This window comes from Ochotona princeps, chromosome 5 (genome assembly GCF_030435755.1).
Source record: "Ochotona princeps isolate mOchPri1 chromosome 5, mOchPri1.hap1, whole genome shotgun sequence".
NCBI classification, from domain to species: domain Eukaryota; kingdom Metazoa; phylum Chordata; class Mammalia; order Lagomorpha; family Ochotonidae; genus Ochotona; species Ochotona princeps.
The window spans coordinates 11,944,038-11,962,019 of record NC_080836.1 but is presented as its reverse complement, the minus strand read 5'-3'; the positions used below and the strand labels follow the sequence as shown (position 1 = coordinate 11,962,019).

The 17,982-nt window shown below is 36.9% G+C and overlaps 1 protein-coding gene across 4 annotated transcripts in view; it reads left to right on the top strand.

Annotated features, from left to right (window-relative positions):
- PTPN4 (protein tyrosine phosphatase non-receptor type 4) overlaps positions 1-17,806 on the top strand; it is a 176,368-nt gene extending 158,562 nt beyond the window's left edge. For 3 of the 4 annotated variants that reach the window (XM_058664390.1, XM_058664391.1, XM_058664393.1), the window contains 4 exons: positions 365-493; positions 3,414-3,562; positions 5,363-5,498; positions 11,092-11,567. In XM_058664390.1, coding sequence (XP_058520373.1) covers positions 365-493; positions 3,414-3,562; positions 5,363-5,498; positions 11,092-11,175 — 498 coding nt within the window. In that variant the 3' untranslated portion in view covers positions 11,176-11,567. Of the gene's footprint in view, positions 1-364; positions 494-3,413; positions 3,563-5,362; positions 5,499-11,091; positions 11,568-17,164 lie in introns of those variants that run through there. The other variant, XM_058664392.1, reaches the window with a different exon arrangement.
- The last annotated feature ends 176 nt before the right edge of the window (positions 17,807-17,982 follow it).

The window sequence follows — 17,982 nt, the reverse complement described above, 5'->3', positions numbered from 1 at the left end:
ATGAGGGAGATGGAGTTCCTTAATCCTGGCTTCAGTGTGGCCTACCCCTAGCTAAGCCCTAGCTATTGCAACCATTTGAGGAATGGACCAACAAATGGAAAATATAGCTCTCTCTGCTTTTATAAAATAATCTGCTTTCTTAAAAAAAATAAATAACTAGACAAAGTATTTGTTGCTACAAAAGGGAAAAAAGTGACCAAAAAGTTCAATAGTTGACAGATCTACATAAAGTGTGTATGAATTCATTAAATTATTCTTATTCCTTATCTATAAGACTGAAAGTTATTAAAAATTAAGACATTTTAGAAATTGTGGAGTTTGATTCATAAATGTAGATAATTTTATTTAATTCTACTGATGTCAGGTTAAATGTCACCAGTATTGGCCAGAACCCACAGGAAGTTTATCCTATGGATGCTACCAAGTCACCTGTCACTCAGAAGAAGGGAACACTGCCTACATCTTCAGGAAGATGACATTATTTAACCAAGAGGTAAGAAGACAGGCTCTCCATTCATTAGAGCAATTGTGATTAAGGTAAAGACTTTGAAATCTTAAAATATTTTGTAACAGCCAAGAGCATGCTTTGTTATAAGAAATTTTTAGGGTCTAGCATAGTAGCCTAGTGGCTGGAGTCCTCACCTTGCATGTGCTGGGATCCCATGGGGGCGCAGGTTCATATACTAGCTGTTCCATTTCCCTTCCAGCTCACTGCTTGTGGCCTAAGAAAGCAGGTGAACCTTGTCACCCTGTACCCATGTGGGAGACCCGGAGGAAGTTGCTTGCTCCTGACTTTGGATCAACTCATTCTGGGCTATTGCGGCCACATAGGGAGTGAACCAGAAGATGGAGCTACTTTATCTCTGTCTCTCCTCTCTATAAATCTGACTTTTCAATAAAAATAAGTAAATCTTTAAAAGAAAAGAATTTTTTTACCCCAGGGCCCAGTGCAATGGTTCAGTTGTTAAATCCTCGCCTTCAATGTGCCAGCATTCTATGTGGTTGCCAGTTCATGTCCCAGCTGTTCCACTCTCCATCCAGCTCCCTTCTTACAGCCTGGGAAAGCAGTTAAGAATGGCCCAGATCCTTAGCACCCTGCACCCACATCAGAGACCTGGAGGAAGTTCCTGGCTCCTGGCTTCGGATTGACTCAGTTCTGGCCTTTGTGGGCATTTAGGGAGTGAATCAGCAGATGGAAGAACTTTCTCTCTCTCTCCTTGTATCCATAGATCTGCCTTTCTAATAAAAACAAATCTTTTCAAAAATCTTTACATCCATAAAATTTGCGCATTGATTACTGTTGGTTGAATAGCAGTTGGCTGGACCAGGCTGAAACCAGGAACTGGGAGCTCTGATCTCCTACATGTGTGATAGTGCCCCAGGTACTTCTGCCTTGGAAATGGAATACCTGAGACTAGAGGCAGTGCTGCAGTATGGGATGCCAGCTTTGGAGGCAGCAGTTTAACCCACTATGTCGCAACGCTAGCCCCCAATTGTAGCTTTTTAATAGCTGCCTGTTCTTGGGCCGCTCATCTTGTCTTCTAAATTCAGCCAGAGATAGAAACTGATCAGTAAGTATATCCTAATAAGAAAATGTCATGCTGCCCATCTTCTCAGGCTGCTAGCAGTTACATGTGCAGCTTTTTGAAGGTTGGTTTATTTTTCAAAGTGACAGGGAGAGACTGCAGATTACTCCCCACATGCCTCTAAGAGCCAGGACTGGGCCTGACTGAAGCCAGAACACAGGAATGCTATCCTAGTCTCCCACATGGGTGGCAGGATTCCCAAGTACAAAGACCATCATGTGCTGCCTTCCCAGGCTCACTAGCAGGAAGCTGCATAGAAGCTGAGTACCTAGGACTCATACCTGCATTCTGACATGGGTTACACGCATTCTAAGCAGTCCATTAAGCCTTTGGAAATGTCACTCGTGAAACAATTAAAAGAAGGACAGACATTTAGCCTTGCAGCCATGTCCCATATCATAATACCTGGGTTCATATTTAATATTTGACTCCAGTTCCTAATTCTAACATTCTGCTAATGGAGACCCTGGGAGGCAGTGGCTTGAGAGGTTGTGTTTATGCTGTAACCTGGGACTTGGCTCCAGCCTTATAGGATGAAACCAGTTTGGAGCATGTTCCAGTAGTTGGAAGTGTGTATTCACTCACCTGCTGTCTTTCTCAAATACATATGTTACAAAAAGTTAAGTTAAAAGACTCTGAAGTGACAGGGCCTTACTGACCAGAATGAAAGGAGCCATACATTTTACTAGTTCATAGAAAAAAAAAATCTAGCATTGACTAAAGCTGAAGTTATAGAAGATTTAAAAAATATACTTCAATATCTTACAGGCCAGAGATTCCATCAGAACCAATTTTGGGTCTGAGGGCAAATACTGTGTACTTCATTGTCTTATGTAATAAAACAAGCCAAAAGAACAGTTAGCTTTCCCAAACAGATAATGAAAGAAAACCTTTATATAGAATACCCATCTTCAGTGTAGCCAGTTATACTCTGGCTGTGGATTATGGACTACAGTGACATTTCTTTACACACCCTGAATTCCTCAGAACGATGCAAAGACACAAACTAGTTTCCAGGTTTTGAGCTAAATATAACTGAGAAATTACTACCATCAATACATATGTACACAGATTAAAGAGGAATAGGTACTACCCCAAATCTTGATTGCCTTTTGTTTTCATGGTCTTTTTAGAAAGCTGTGTTTGATTTAAATGGCAATAAATGGATTCCTAGTCTTGAATGACTGGCTTCTAGTTACTGTTCATGTGGTGCCAAGGAGCAGAATAGGGGAAGCTGGTCCTCTTCGAGACTCCTTTCAACATAAGACTGTCCCTTAGATATGCAGATTGCCTTTATATTGACAAAATCAAGATTTGAACCATTTGAACAAAAATTAGCTCCTCCAAAAAGAGTGAATCTTTGTTCTGCATTTGTGGTAGTATGATATCTAATTATAGCCTACATTGTCTTTGTGATTTTACTTTTTAATTTCCATGAGTTTACGTGTGTTTTAGCAGATTCCACCCAAATTCATTCACCAAGAAACTCTTCATGTTAAGATTTTTGCACACTTAACACTTCTTAGTTTTCATTAAACATTTCTCTAGTTATTAATTTCTTTAATAATAATCCTAAAAATATTTCACAAATACCAAAATTGAATTGTTATAAAAAGTAGTAATGCATGTAGGCAATATTTAAGTGGATACACCTGTTTTTATAAATTTTTTTTCCTTCTGCTGTTTTGAGTTTTATTGAGTTTATACAGTACTTTCCTGGCTGGTGGAAAGCAGTTTTCTTTCCTTCTAAAATTGAAGTGGAATTAACATTTATGTTTTAAAGATAATTTCTAAGTCAAGGTACATTAAGTTTTCATTTTCACTTAGAAAAATGAAAGTCGTCAAGTCACTCAGATCCAGTACATAGCTTGGCCTGACCACGGAGTTCCCGATGATTCAAGTGACTTCTTGGATTTTGTTTGTCATGTCCGAAATAAAAGGGCTGGCAAGGAAGAACCTATTGTTGTTCATTGCAGGTATTCTGTTCTTGTCTTTTATGAATGAGTAACTGACTCAGGATGCCATGCTTAAAACAGAATCTGTATTTTATTTTGCTCGTATGCTGTACTTCTCATTACAATAGTTGGTGAGGACTTAAAATCTCAGCTTAAAGGTAAAGACAAGGTACGTTCCAATATATGATTAGCAAAAACTCAGATAAAAGACTTACTGTGCCAATTCTTAGAGGTATATCCTTCCTATGTTTAAACATCTCTGAAATTGCAATGGGTCCTGTAATTCATAGTAACTGAGATTTGCTGGAAGTACAATATTGCTGCTATAACAAAATGCCTGAGCCTAGGCATTTACACCATCAGGGATTTATTGCTGAGAATTGTGAGGCTGTAAGTCTAGTTTAGGTGGTGCAGCTCTGTCTGCTTCCAAGATGGTACCTTGTTACATCCCCCCAGAGAAGACAGATGCTGTGTTCCTAGACAGCAGAAAGGGTGTCCTAATCTCATCCACGAGGACTAACCTGGTGACTTACTCATCTTGTACGTGTCCATGTCTTCATTAGCAATCAGGATTCCATATTTGAATGCGGCAGACGGGAGGAGGGCAGGTTCAGACCATAACATAGGGATTAAGTAACAGTCTGAGATTTACATTCCTTTCCTCCCAACAGGGTACTCGTTGCTTATCTGAGGCCCCTCTTAGGTTATTTACTTGGTACTCATTCATTCCTTCTTTAGGGCCAAGCTACTGATGTGAGCTGAGGGAAATGTTTATTTCACTACAGATTCGTGCACCCAGACAAGCATTCTAAGTGCAAGCACATACAATGTGCTAAAAAAAAAAAAAAAAATTCGAATTTTTGTGTAAAAGGTGAGCAAGTGGAGACATGCACATATGAAAACGAGTTGCTCCACAGAGAAATACCACTGCCCATGGAAGAGAGGGAGAAAGAGAGAACATGCAAGAGCCCTGGTTGTTGGCCTCTTAAGTAGTAAGTAAGGAGGGTGCCTCTCCAAGCATGAAACAACCTGGGAATTACATGGCACCTCTACAAGTTCCACTGGTAGAAAACAGTATCCATGTTTTCAGGTCATGATCCACCCACAAACACACGCACTGTTTAGGTCCCAGATAGAACAAGATGCCATCCTAGAAAAGGGAACATTTCGATGGACAAATGGCCATCGGTTCAGCAGACCTAAACTACCTACCTGCCTACCCCACTGCCAAATGTCCTTATAGACTGTGCAGGGGAACAGAGGCAGATACCATTCCTTCCTTTCAGCCCCACATGCCTTTCTGCCTTCAAAGGGCCAAATGCAGTGACTGCCCCTGACTCAGGGTAAAGGGGAGAGTCTGTCCTTGTTATGACCGTCTTTGTGAAGTGGTTCATTGAGAATGTATTGAGATATCTCTTAGCCTTAAAATTTCTAACATTTTAAGAGGAAATCTGAAAGCTTCAAAACATATTGTAGACAAAATATTTGAGATAACAAAGTGGCAAAAATTCTTGAAACATATTTGCTCATTTCATATCTTAAGTGTCCCGTAGCTTCTACATTCATGTTCACAAATTACACTGAGTTCAAGACTCTCCCAGTGCTAAAATTAATGCAAATTAAATTTTGTTTTAAAAACTAACTTAATAGTATAAGATATTTTTTATTTCTTATGCATTTGTGAATGATTTAGTATTACAATTCTATTACTTTGCATGTAATAAGCAACATTAAAGTGAAATTGTTCTTTTCCTGCACAAAAGTTGCAAGAAGTTGAACAGAATAGTATCACCAAGACCTTGCTCACGTTTGTCTCTTCAGTGCTGGAATTGGAAGAACGGGAGTTCTTATCACTATGGAAACAGCCATGTGTCTCATTGAATGCAATCAGCCAGTTTATCCATTAGACATTGTGAGAACAATGAGAGATCAACGAGCCATGATGATCCAAACACCTGTAAGTGCTTTGTTTTACGTCCATGTGTGTCCTGAATGACCACTTATGTTCTAAATCCTATTTTTATCTTTTTAATTCCTTCCCAGGAGCTTTTAACCCGTAGCACAGAGGCCAGCAAACTGGTGCCCACCAACCAAATCTGGCCTGCCACTGTCTTTGCAAATAAAGTTATAGTGGAACACAGACATGTTTATTTGTTTATGTATTACTCATGTCTACATTCACACCATAATAGCAGACTGTGATAGGTAATAATCAGAGTATAACAAAATGTAATCTGCAGGTATAAGAGTGACACTCAGGGAATTGGTCATGGTAGATAGCCTTTGTTTATACTCCTGAAAAATAGTAGGTATTTTGATTTTTTTTTGTTTGATTTTTTCCTGTTGTTTATTATTCCTACTCTATTTAGTGATTTCAATACCTAAGCAAGTGTTAAACAAGTGGGAAAACTTAATATGTAAAAATTTTAATAGTCATAATCCATCCCATCATAAAAATTTGTAACAAATAGCATATGCCCTGTAATTTCTACACTATTTAGTGTCCAACCTTTCACAGAGAAAGGTTTTTTAGCATGCAAATTGCCTAGAACATTATATCTTGAGTCAAACAGGTAAAGAGGAACTTGCCTATTACTTAGGCAAGTGGAATGCTGAAAATGATAGCCTCCCTGCACTGGGGAATCCTGACAAACCTGCTTTCAGAAATGAAGCAGCTCTGTGGAATTGCCTTTCTTTTTACGTAAGGACTTGAATTGCAACAAAAAAAGCAACAGACACTAGAAATTAAGGATTTACTTACTTATTAAATTCTTCACTGATTTATAATTATGTTCCAGGAGTGTATGTATGTGAAGAGAGAGATGAACAGATGTTAAGCATCCTAGTGGATATGAAGTGATATCTCACTATGGTTTGATTTACATTTCTCCAATAACTGATGATATCTAACATGTTGTTATGTGATAAATGGCCATTTGCTTGTATATCTCCTTTGGACTTCTGTCTCTTCGAGTCTCTTGCCTGTTTTTTTTTTTAAAGATTTATTCATTTTATTACAGCCAGATACACACAGAGGAGGAGAGACAGAGAGGAAGATCTTCCGTCCGATGATTCACTCCCCAAGTGAGCTGTAACGGGCCGGTGCGCGCCAATCCAAAGCCGGGAACCAGGAACCTCTTCCAGGTCTCCCACGCGGGTGCAGGGTCCCAAAGCTTTGGGCCGTCCTCGACTGCTTTCCCAGGCCACAAGCAGGGAGCTGGATGGGAAGTGGAGCCGCCGGGATTAGAACCGGCACCCATATGGGATCCCGGGGCTTTCAAGGCGAGGACTTTAGCCGCTAGGCCACGCCGCCGGGCCCTCTCTTGCCTGTTTTTAAATTGGGTTGTCATTTAAGACTTTTTAAATTTTTATTTTACAGTCTCTTCCCAGATCTGTGATTTACAAGTGTTTTCTTCCTGTCTGATCTCTCACCATATTAACTGTCAAAATATTAATGATGTGTGCTTCCCTTTCTGAAAAAATTTTGTTTAAAACTTACTTTGTAAAGTGAAAAGATTTCACATATTTCACAGTATAAAGGAGAGGCTAATGATCTTTCCTACCCCACCCCCTCTGCCCACGTTATTCCTTATTTTTTTTAAATTATATTTTGGCAATCTTTACATTGTTGATTAGGGTAAAAAGTTACAAGGGCTAAAGGGAATATTGAGGAGAAGCCCCACCCAGTCTCCCACCCACCCCAGGTCCCGGATGTAGGGCATGCTCCGGGATCCTTGCTCACGTGGTCCCGGTAGTTCACAAGTTATGCATTGCTGCCAATCTTGCCACTCCAGACACGATGAGGCTGTTGAATAATCTACTGATTGACATAGTCCATCATAGAGTCTCCCTTTGTCCAGTGTTTCGCTGCCAACATATAGCTGTGGTGGTTGACTGACCTGTTCTGTCTTCCGTCTTTTCTTGGTTAAAGTTCTAAGTCTGCCATTTCGGTTGAGGGGATCCTCAAAGAAACTTTGAGGTGTTCCCAGACCAGAATCCTATATATACTAGCAAGTACAGGACCTGGCACAGTCCGTCTCCCCGTTCAGCTGGTGGTTGCAATTGCTGGGTTGGTTCTGTCTTGAGCCTCGACTTCCACATTCCTTATTTTTTTTAAAACTTGTAAAATGGCATACTTTGATTTCACTTCGCAGTCACAGGCTTATCATTCCATTGAGTAGACTTTTCAAAAGGTAGCAAGTATTTAAAAAAAAACTGTTCCACAGTAACGTAGACAGACTAATCTGTGATTCAATTACTATATGTCAATATATACATTACATATTTTTTACTTTATGTATTATAGATCAGAGAAAACATCTTTGTCTTTTGGGGACTGGCTTATCTCATTAAACTTAATGGTTTCCAGTTGTACCCATTTTGTTGCATTTTGTTCTTTTTTGTGGCTGAGTAGATTTCATAGTTTACACATATTAAATTTTCTTTATCCAGTCATCAGTTGATAGACATCTGGGTTGATTCTGGTTCTTAATTACTGTTAATTGAGTTACAGTGAGCAAGGAGTACAGCTAACTCAATCTTGCTTTCATTTGTTTTGATAAATGCCCAGAGTAATGGGATGGTTAGGACGTAGGGTAAGTCTGTTTTCAGATCTCTGAGTCATCTCCAGACTGTCCCCTTTGAATGGTTCTACTAGTTCCCACCAAGAGTGGATTATAGTACCTTTTCATCATCTCACCCCCACCAGCACTTACTGTTTTCTTGATTTTCAGATGATAGCCATTCTGACTGGGGCGAGGTGGTTTTTATTTGCATTTTCATGGTGGCTAAAGATCTTGAAGGGTTTTTTTTTTTTTTTTTGCAGTTGTTTATTGGCCATTTGTGTTTCATTCTTTGAAAATTGCCTGTTTATGTCTTTTGCCCATTATGTAATTGAATTATTTTGTTGTTCTTAAGTTTGTTGAGCTCTTTATAGTTGTGTAATTTGCAAATTATTTTCTCACACTCTGTTGGTTGTTTCTTCATTTTGTTGAGTGTTTCCTTTGTAGCACAGAAGTCTCTTGGCTTAATACAATCCTGTATGTTTATCTTTGGTTTAACTACCTATGCTTCTAAGGTCTTTTCCAAGAAATCTTTAACTATGCTTGTGTCCTGCAGAGTTTCCCCAATGTTTTCCTCTAGTAATTTCATGTTATCAGGTCATAGATTTAGTTCCTTGATCCATTGTGATTTTGTATAAGCTATATGGTAGGGGTTTTGTTTTGTACTTCTACACACATAGATCTCAATTTTCTCAGCACCATTTGTTGAAGAAACTGCCCTTTTCTGGGATTGATGTCCATTCTTTTGTCAAAAATTAGTTAGCTGTAGATGTTTTAAGTTTATTTCTGGGATTTCTATTCTTTTCCATTGATTAGAAGTTATGCTTTGAAAAAAAATAGAAATAAAGAAGAAATTAGCAAAAAAAAAAAACATAAAAAACTAAAAGAAATAAAAAAACAATTAAAAAACCAAAAAACAAAATGAAACAAAAAAATTTAAAAAAGCAAAGAAAGAATAACAAAACAAGAAAAAAAGAAAAAAGAAAGAAGTTATGTTTTGTATCGCTACTAGTCCGTTAAAATAAACTTCCCTCATAGCACATCTGGAAATCTGGTATTGTGATGCCTCCAGCTTTTTGTTGTTGTTGTGCTGTTTTGTTTCAATTGTTTTGGAATGTTGGATCTCCTAGGTTTGCATATGAATTATAGCATCATCTTTTCTAGATCTGAGAAGAGTGTGGTAGGTGTTTTGATTGGAGTCACATTGAATCCGTAAATTGCTTTCAGTATAGTGGACATTTTGATTATATTAATTTTGCCAGTCCACATATATGACAGTGTGTGTGTGTGTGTGTGTGTTGGTGTTATCTTCTATTTTTTTCTTTAATGTTTTAGAATTTTTAACATAGATACATCTTGGTTAAATTTATTCCAAAGTATTTAGGCTTTTTTGCAGCTGTTAGTGGGACTGATTTTACCAGTTCTTTCTCAGCCACAGAATTGTTTATAAAAGCTGTTGCTTTTTGTGTATTAATCTTGTATCTTACAACTTTACCAAACTCTTATGAGTTCCAGTATTCTCTTAGCAGAGGCTTTTGGTTTCCCATGCAGACAATCATGTCATCTGCAAACAGCAATAATTTGACTTCTGCCTTTCCATCTTCTGTCCCTTTAATTTTGTTATCTTGCCTAATGGCTTTAGCTAAAACTTCCACTACCATATGGAATAGCAGTGGTTAAAATGTGCATCCTTGTCTGGTTCTGGATCATAGTGGAAATGCTTCCAACTTTTCCCCATTTAATATGATGCTGGCTGTGGGTTTTTCATTTATATCCTTAATTGTATTGAGGAATGTACCTTCTTTACCTGCTTTGCCTAAGGTTTTTTTTTTTTCATTATTTTATCATTATCATGAAAGGATGCTGTGTTTGCCAAATGCTTCTTCTACATCCATAGAGATAATCATGATTTTTATTCTTCAGCTTGTTAAAATGATGTATCACAGTTACTGATTTGTATTACATTGAACAAGGGATAAATCCCATTTGATGAAGGTGAATGATCTTTCTAATGTTTTATTGAATTCAGTTAACTAGTATCTTGTTGAGGATTTTTGCATCTGTTTATTGAGGATATTGGTCTATAGTTCTCTTTCTTTGTTGTATCTTTATGGTTTTGAAATTAAGGTGATCCTGACTTCATGAGGATTTCCCTACTTTCCTTAGTTTGAAATAGTTTGAGAAGAATTGGAAAGTTTGGTTGAGTTCAATAGTGCCATCTAGTCCTACACTTTTCTTTCTTTTGAAGGTCTTTATTACTAATTCAATCTCCATGTTAGTATTGGTCTATTTAGGTTTTCTGTCATTATACTCGATTTAGGTAGATTCTATGTGTCCATTCCTTCTAGATTTTCCAATTTGTTGGCATTTGGTTGTTTGTACAGTTAGTTTTCTATAGATACCATTAGGTCCATTTATGGGGTTTTTTTTTGTATAGTTGATCTGCCCATTGATGAAAGTGGAGTGTTAAAGTCCCCCATTATTTGTATCTCCTTGCTTTTTAAAATTATGCACACGTTTATCTGTCTTACATTTGTTTTTTTTACTTGACAGAATATCCTGGAATCATTCTATAGTGGTCTGTAGACCTCTTGTTTGTTTTTATTTGTTTGTTTTGACCAGCTAGCAGTATTTTGTTATTTGGATGAATCAGCATATGTTTCGGTTTCTCTTTCCAACTTATCTTTTAGGTATTTTCCTATAAGAGGGATTACTAGGTCAACAAATAAATGTGATTTTGCTAGAAGCTGCCCAGTTCTTCTTAGGGGTTGCAGGGTTTTACCATCCCTACCAGCAGTGTGTCAGTACATTTTTATCAACAAAATGTTATCATTGTTTTACTTTTTGTCAGTATGTTAGGTGAAAATGGTATGCCTATGCTGTTTGACTTTGCATTTCTTTTGTAAGTAAGCGTAATGAGATTGGGTTTTTTTTTCTTGTACACTGATTTTTCTGATCAATTCTGTTTTATATACTTTTATTTTTCAGAGTCAGTACAGATTTGTGTGTGAAGCTATTTTGAAAGTTTATGAAGAAGGCTTTATTAAACCCTTAACATCAACAAATAAATGAGAAAGCAAAAGATTTGGAATATGTGTTGGAAAACTGCTTTTCATTATATTCACTGTGCCATAATACTGCTCACAGGAAATGGCATCTAACAAAAGAAAAAAATGAAGAACTCAAAAAAACTTTTGAAAACTTGAGCACTGTTGCACTTTATGTTTTAAAAAAAAGTCACTCTTTCAAAATCTGTAACTCATGTGTTTGAAGACTATTTCATGCTTTGCTCCGAACAAAAAGTGAATAACTGAGTAAGTTCAGGGTAATGTATGAAATTCTGTGGTGGTGCCATGCAGTCCCTTTCTGGTAGAATTGCCAAACAAGGCTCTGAATTCTCATCATCTCTGCTATACGTCTGTATCTTGAAAGCAAAAAGAAGCAAACGTCAGGAGTCAGCTCTGGTCTTTTCCAGCAGTTCATGTACTTAACACTGATAACCAGATTTTATTTTTTGAATTTTAGCAATATCATTCTCAATATTAGCCAGTACACTGCCTATGGATGCAGCACATCTTTCCCTACACGTCCCCTGTAGAGACCTGCTGTTCAGAAGAAGAAAGGCGGAATTTGCTGTTCCCAGGAAATGCTGCATATTGTCCATTTACCAGCATCTTCTAGAAAGTATAAATATGAATCTACAAATTTTCTTGGATTTAATAATGTAACCTATATTTATCATAAGGTTGGCTTATTCCAAATCATGTGACTTCACATACTTGATGTAAAGGAATGCATGCATTGTGTCTTAACCCCGTAAGTGCCTTGAGACATCTTTGTATGTCTAATGAAAAGGCACTCATTTGACCCTACTAGGAGGTATGTGTGTATATTGTACATTCTTACATTTTTATGCATTTTGAATGAGTTAACATTTTTAAAAACAGCTTCTTGTATTGAGAGTTATGCAGTCAAAGAAGAGTAAGGAAATTCTTCTTAGTACTTGTATTTTGCTATAAGAAGCAAAGATAATTTGTGCTACTGAGTGTGTGCTCTGCTGCTATGGAATGATTCAGAATCTGCACATTCCGTCACTGAGGGACAGGGATTACAGTTTATCAGCTCAGCTTAAAAAGATGCTTTATTCAGATGCCATATTTATTTTACTCCCAACTTTACGAATGATGTCTGACCTACAAAGTAGGGTTAAACTTAGTAATACCCTGAGCCAAAGTTAGGGAACGATTAGTTCATTGTGATTCATTCCCATCTATAATGAAATGGTTAATCTGCAATTGATGTCAGTGCTGTCAACATTCTTTACACTGTTTGGGATTCTCTTAAGTGAGGAATAAAATAGCTGAATAATTTATAATGTTCATCCCTAATAACTAAAATTAAGATTTTCTTGTCCTGTATACCTGCCAGATTGTAAGCATGTTGAGAAAGCGACTTGGATGATCCAGTGTGATCAGGACCTGCTGAACAAGGATCTGATCCCATCAACAATGTGTATATTTTCCTCTTCAGGCTTTTTTGTTTTTAAGTCGACAGAGAACTTTTACATGGCCCAGTTTAACCTAAGCGAAAATCTGGTCACCTTGTCAAAGTTGCTTACACAGTCACTTTACATGGGTTGTGTTTAAAATTGATTGATTTTTTTAATGGTCTCTGAATGGTTCTGTATAGTCTTGATAAAGTTTAGAATGAAATGGTAGATCTTTTGGAATGGTTTTTAGTATAAGGGGAAAATGTACATTTACAAATCTTCATTGTAATCTAAATGACATCATTTCATATGACCAAAATCCATAAGGGAAAATTTCAGGAAGTTAAGCTCTTAAACATTAACAGCCACAATACCAAATAAATTATTATATTAAAATATTTTGTATTTTAAAAGAAAGATGGAAATATAATTCCATTATTTCCTTTTATCTATTTCATAATCAACTCAATATAAGATAGTAAATTAAATGTAGTCTTATTTGAACATTCCATTCTCTACCAACAGATAAATGTAATTTAGGTTGCTATAAACTGACACATTGAAAAGCGAAAAAGTAAAATTCTGTTGAGGCCTATATATTAAATAATAACTGTTTGGGCAGTTTTTTATCTGATTAAATGTCCATAACAGAATGGAAACTATGACAGCTATAGGTAAAAAGATGATGGTGATGTAATTGTAAACAGATGGCCTAAGTGGCAAGTTCTCCAGGGCTTTGTTTCCCATGCTAAAGTAGCTCAAATTGCTGGCAATGAGCACTGCTACCTTAATGCTTGTCTTTCAATGATAATGTATTAGAAGTGTAGACATATGTTTAAATGTCGCCAATGTGGATTTTTAATCTCAGAGCCACTTCTTTATGAGTATTCTTGTGTATAGAAAAGATTCTTTTTTAGAAGTATTATTATTAGGATCTTAAATTTAAGGTATCCTTCACAACTGCTTAAGCTAAATATGCTACATACATGTTTCACTATTTCCCCAACAGAGAAGACTATCTATTACAGTTTAGAGAGTTTTTGCTTTGTTTTGTTTTTTGCCTGCTTACCAATTTAAATGGTTTTCATATACAAAGTACTTTTCAACTCCATTCTTACAAATGTGCTGTTGTGTAATTGAATTCCAAAATTGTTAGGCTACTCACCTGATCCACTAGCTGTCCCTACCCATCTCCAGCCCTGTGGCCCCACCCCTACCCCATCCCACTGAGGAAATTAGTGTTGACTTTAGTGGAAATCAGTTATCAGTTAATCAAGGAGCTTTAGCCAATTAAATGTTTAGGGCATCCTTTCCTCTGATTTAGGAGGGGTTCTTTGCGTTTTCATTCAAGTTGTTGGAGCATTGGATTTCTGGCAGCCCTGTATGGATAGGATGAGGGATAATTTGGATTAGACTTTACATTCACAAGAAAACTTGTTGTGCTTGTTCAACCAGTGCACCCATTCAAACAGAAGCCGATTAAACAGGCTACAAAAGAACTTCTTTTATCTGAGCTGCTAGGACAATGTTGGGGAAGGGAAGTTGATGATTTGGATTAAGAGTGAAAAGAACATTTATTGTTATGTGAAAGCGGACTTCAAAAGTTAAAAGGTGTGTAGAACCACTAAGGAAGTTGCTTGAAGGTTTCAACTAATACCTAATATTTTAGTGCATTTACTTACGTGTGTAGTCACAAAAGCAGGTGTCCACAGAGCAAAAGGATTTAGCAGTCTGGTCTTCTACCATCTAGGATTTTGTTCATTCTCAGTATGATATTCTTTGCATTAGACTAGACCTTCAGCAAATTGTAACCTAGTTACTATCGTAAGTTTTTGTGAATTTGAGTCTCTTTCAGCTTGAGAAGCATACTTCAGCAGTGTTGTCACTTCATAACTATGACAACCTTACGTTAGAAATAAGTAGGCTTCAAAAGTGGTCCCAATTAGGACCCTGATTCGGTTTCCTAGTTAAGTTTGTCCAGTGAACCATAATTTTCTGCAGTGTATTTAGGCTGACGCACATACAGTATGAAAACATTCTGGACTGCAATTAGGAGACTAGGTTTTACAAGCATTAAAACAGAGATTATGTATCCAATGTAACCTGAAATAATCTCTGTTCATAATGTGAACATGTAACAGAATTAAAACATTACTTGTTTTATAATAATAGGAGGGGAGAAGGAAACCTGAATTTATAACGATGTGCTATTTAATATCTGTATTTTGAGTAAAGTATTCTGATGGTAAAGTTGCCAAAGTGATTTTGAATTCACTAAAGATATTTATACCATAATAATGTGAGGAATGTTTACAGGCTCTTTTCTTTTTTCATAATTATTTTGTAGTACAGGTGAATTTGCGTTGAAGTCACTTAAATACTTTATGGTGAATATGTATTGAAATAAATTTCTCAATAAGATGATAAGCTGTAGATAAACAAGGACACTGCCTGCTTTTACGTAAGCTACTGCATCAACAAAGTATTTTGTCGTGATGTTGCTTACTGCCCACATTGGCTTCAACACAGTTTCTAGAACCATTTTTAGGTAGTGCTTCCTCCAAATGAAACAGCTATGTTGCTTAAATCCAACTTGGGTTCTTATCTGAATGATTGATCCGGTGGCAAAGACTTTGTGGTGTCTTAATCACAGTTCACATTGCAGCACCTGTTTTATAAAATTATCAGAGAATTGTATACATGCAAAGAAATTTACGTAATCCTAAAACACTTGTGAAGGCTAATTGCTATGAGATAATTTGAACAATTTTAGCAAAAAAAAAAAAAAGAGATTAACCCCTGAATTATGTGGTTTTGGTCTGCAACTGTTAGGAACACGGTATTTCATTGTATGTAGACTTCTTTTTTTCTGAGCAGCAGTTGCTACATAATGAGCCTTTGTCAAAGACAAAAATCGATGCCTGTTTCTGCCATGATTAGACATTTATTTGCACAGTCTTGATTCATTTGTGCTTGGTAGATACCCAAAAGTTGTTTCTGTCTCCATGTATGAATTTGTTGCTGTTATTTCTATGTATTTCTGCTGCAGTGCACAGTCTGTGTTTTGTACTCATGATTGTCTTGACTTTGGTAATCCAAACTAAATGGAAAGATAGAAGTGATAGCTGCTGAGGGGTGGTCATCAGGATGGCCTAGATGTGGTTTGGCTTATCAATAAGTGAGCTAAGTCTGTCCTTATTTCCAAAATTAAAGGTATTGAGTATTGAAAACTAAAGACTACAGTTTTGAGGGAGGTGTTCAAACACTTAACTTCCTGAAACCTTTTTTTTTAAGATTTCAGCTACAATATTGAAAATATTTGAAAGCCTTGTTAAGTTCATTAATATTTTCAGTTAAATGCTGTAGAATTTTTGCTGAGTATTGTGTAGATAATATAGCAAATATTTTTCTACGGACAAAAAGTAGAAACTGTTAACTTTCATTCTTTAAAAGGGATAAAATGATATTTGTGCGTCTTTCATGCTGTAAAGAAATTGAATGTATCTTGCGAATTATGACTTGAGTCACAAGGATAGTTCTTAAAATCTGGAGAGGATCGAAGAAAGAAAAGGAAGATGAGTGTGCTTCCTTTCACAAAAGGCAGTGTTAGGAGACAAGTCATTTTCATGGTAAGCAAGAGCGGTCATTATCAAAGATGCATATTTCAAAAAGGAGGTGCATTCTTTGTCATTTTGATTTTGTTTTAGCTCTAACTGAAACTTTCCAGAAGCTTTGCATACACTGTTTTTAAGCATAAAATAACTGTATTTTAGCTGCCTGCCATGTGGAAGGGTGTTTGTGTGTGCAGATCAACACACAATTGCATGTGTTTACCGTGGAGGAAAGTCCCCAGGCTGTGTCACTATGGCAGCTCCGAGGGAGGACGTGGCTGTGAGGATGACTTTGGTGAAGCCAGAAAATTGTGCCTACGATTCACTGCAGTAATTCTGTGTGGAAGCCCCGACCCCAATAAATGGTTTTGCCTTTCTCTCATCAGTGCCCTGAACACGTAAGACCTTTGGACCCATCTCTAACTTGTAACAGTGGAGCTATTTATATGCTTTAGGATTCAGTAATTCACCTGGTTGGTGGGGTAGGGAAAAGTTATTGTTAAACAACTTCTGTAGGCATGATTAATTTCTTGGACAACTTCTTTTGAAAGTTTTATTTATTATTTATCACTCATGCTTGAATTGAAGCAGACTTCCATTGATTCCCACTTCCAACCCCCCACCTTTTTACAGGTCACTGATTTCACTCTTTGGAAAATAAAGATCCTGAGAACTATAAGGTGATAGCCTCCACTTCACTAAAGATGTTAAAGGATTAGTGTCAAGTGCCATCCACCTTAGGAGTATGCAAAATTTGGCAAATTTTATTTGTACTAACCTTACATTAAGTGCCATGTTGCCAAATAAAATTATTTCTGGCAAGCTATCTGGAGATAGCCCTGTGCAACTCTGAGATCCATAGTTGATAATTTGTGATTTCCCATGTCCACTGCAGTCACGGTTGAGCTCAATTTACCTTTTATTTAAAGAAGCTTTTTTGTTTTGTTTTGTTTTCTTACAGTTTCTACTCTAAAATGTAGTGTTCCAGCATTAGTTGCCTTTCTGGGCAAAAATATTTCAGCCTAGTTTAGGGATTCTCTGATGCACCCATCTTTTCCCATCCTTCAGTGAGTTGGCAAGATGTTTTCATTCTTGTATTCTGTAGAGTGGGTCAAATTTCAATGGTAAAATTAATTTCTTGAATTTCAAATAGTAGCACTTTATTTCATGCTTACTACTGACCTAATTTATACAGTTATAAATAGAATCTATCTTAGGAGTTTTGTAAATATGGGGGTGGGGAGGGACGGATTAGTACTAGAGATCATTAGGTTGGTCCTGGGTTTGAATGCTTTACAATGATCTCTTGATAGCTTATTTGATATTTAAGAGATGACTTCTATGATCTTAGCCTTGCCACTTTTATGTAATTTATATAGTACACAAAGGCTACCCAGTTGGCTGTGCACCTGGACCCGGAGTTGTCCCAGCTAGTTTTTAAACCGAGCTTGATTTACACTCATCATTTCCACTTTGCAGCTTTTGTACATCACATGAATACTCGGAAACCCAGTTTTCAGTGTCGTACCTGGGGGTGAGTACATATTGCACCACAATAAAGTAAGGGGGCAGAAGTCTTGACATTTTTTGTATACATGTCAAAGGCAGGGTTTTACAAGCTGAAACAGTTTACATTCAGCTGTTTGCCATTTCTGCCAGTAGAATCTGAAAACTGTCCAGCCCCAGGTTGTGCAGCACCAGGACCTTGATGAGTCATCATCTATGTTGTGGACTTTTCAAATAAAAAAAAGCTAGTCTTTATTTTCTACAGTGTAGGCT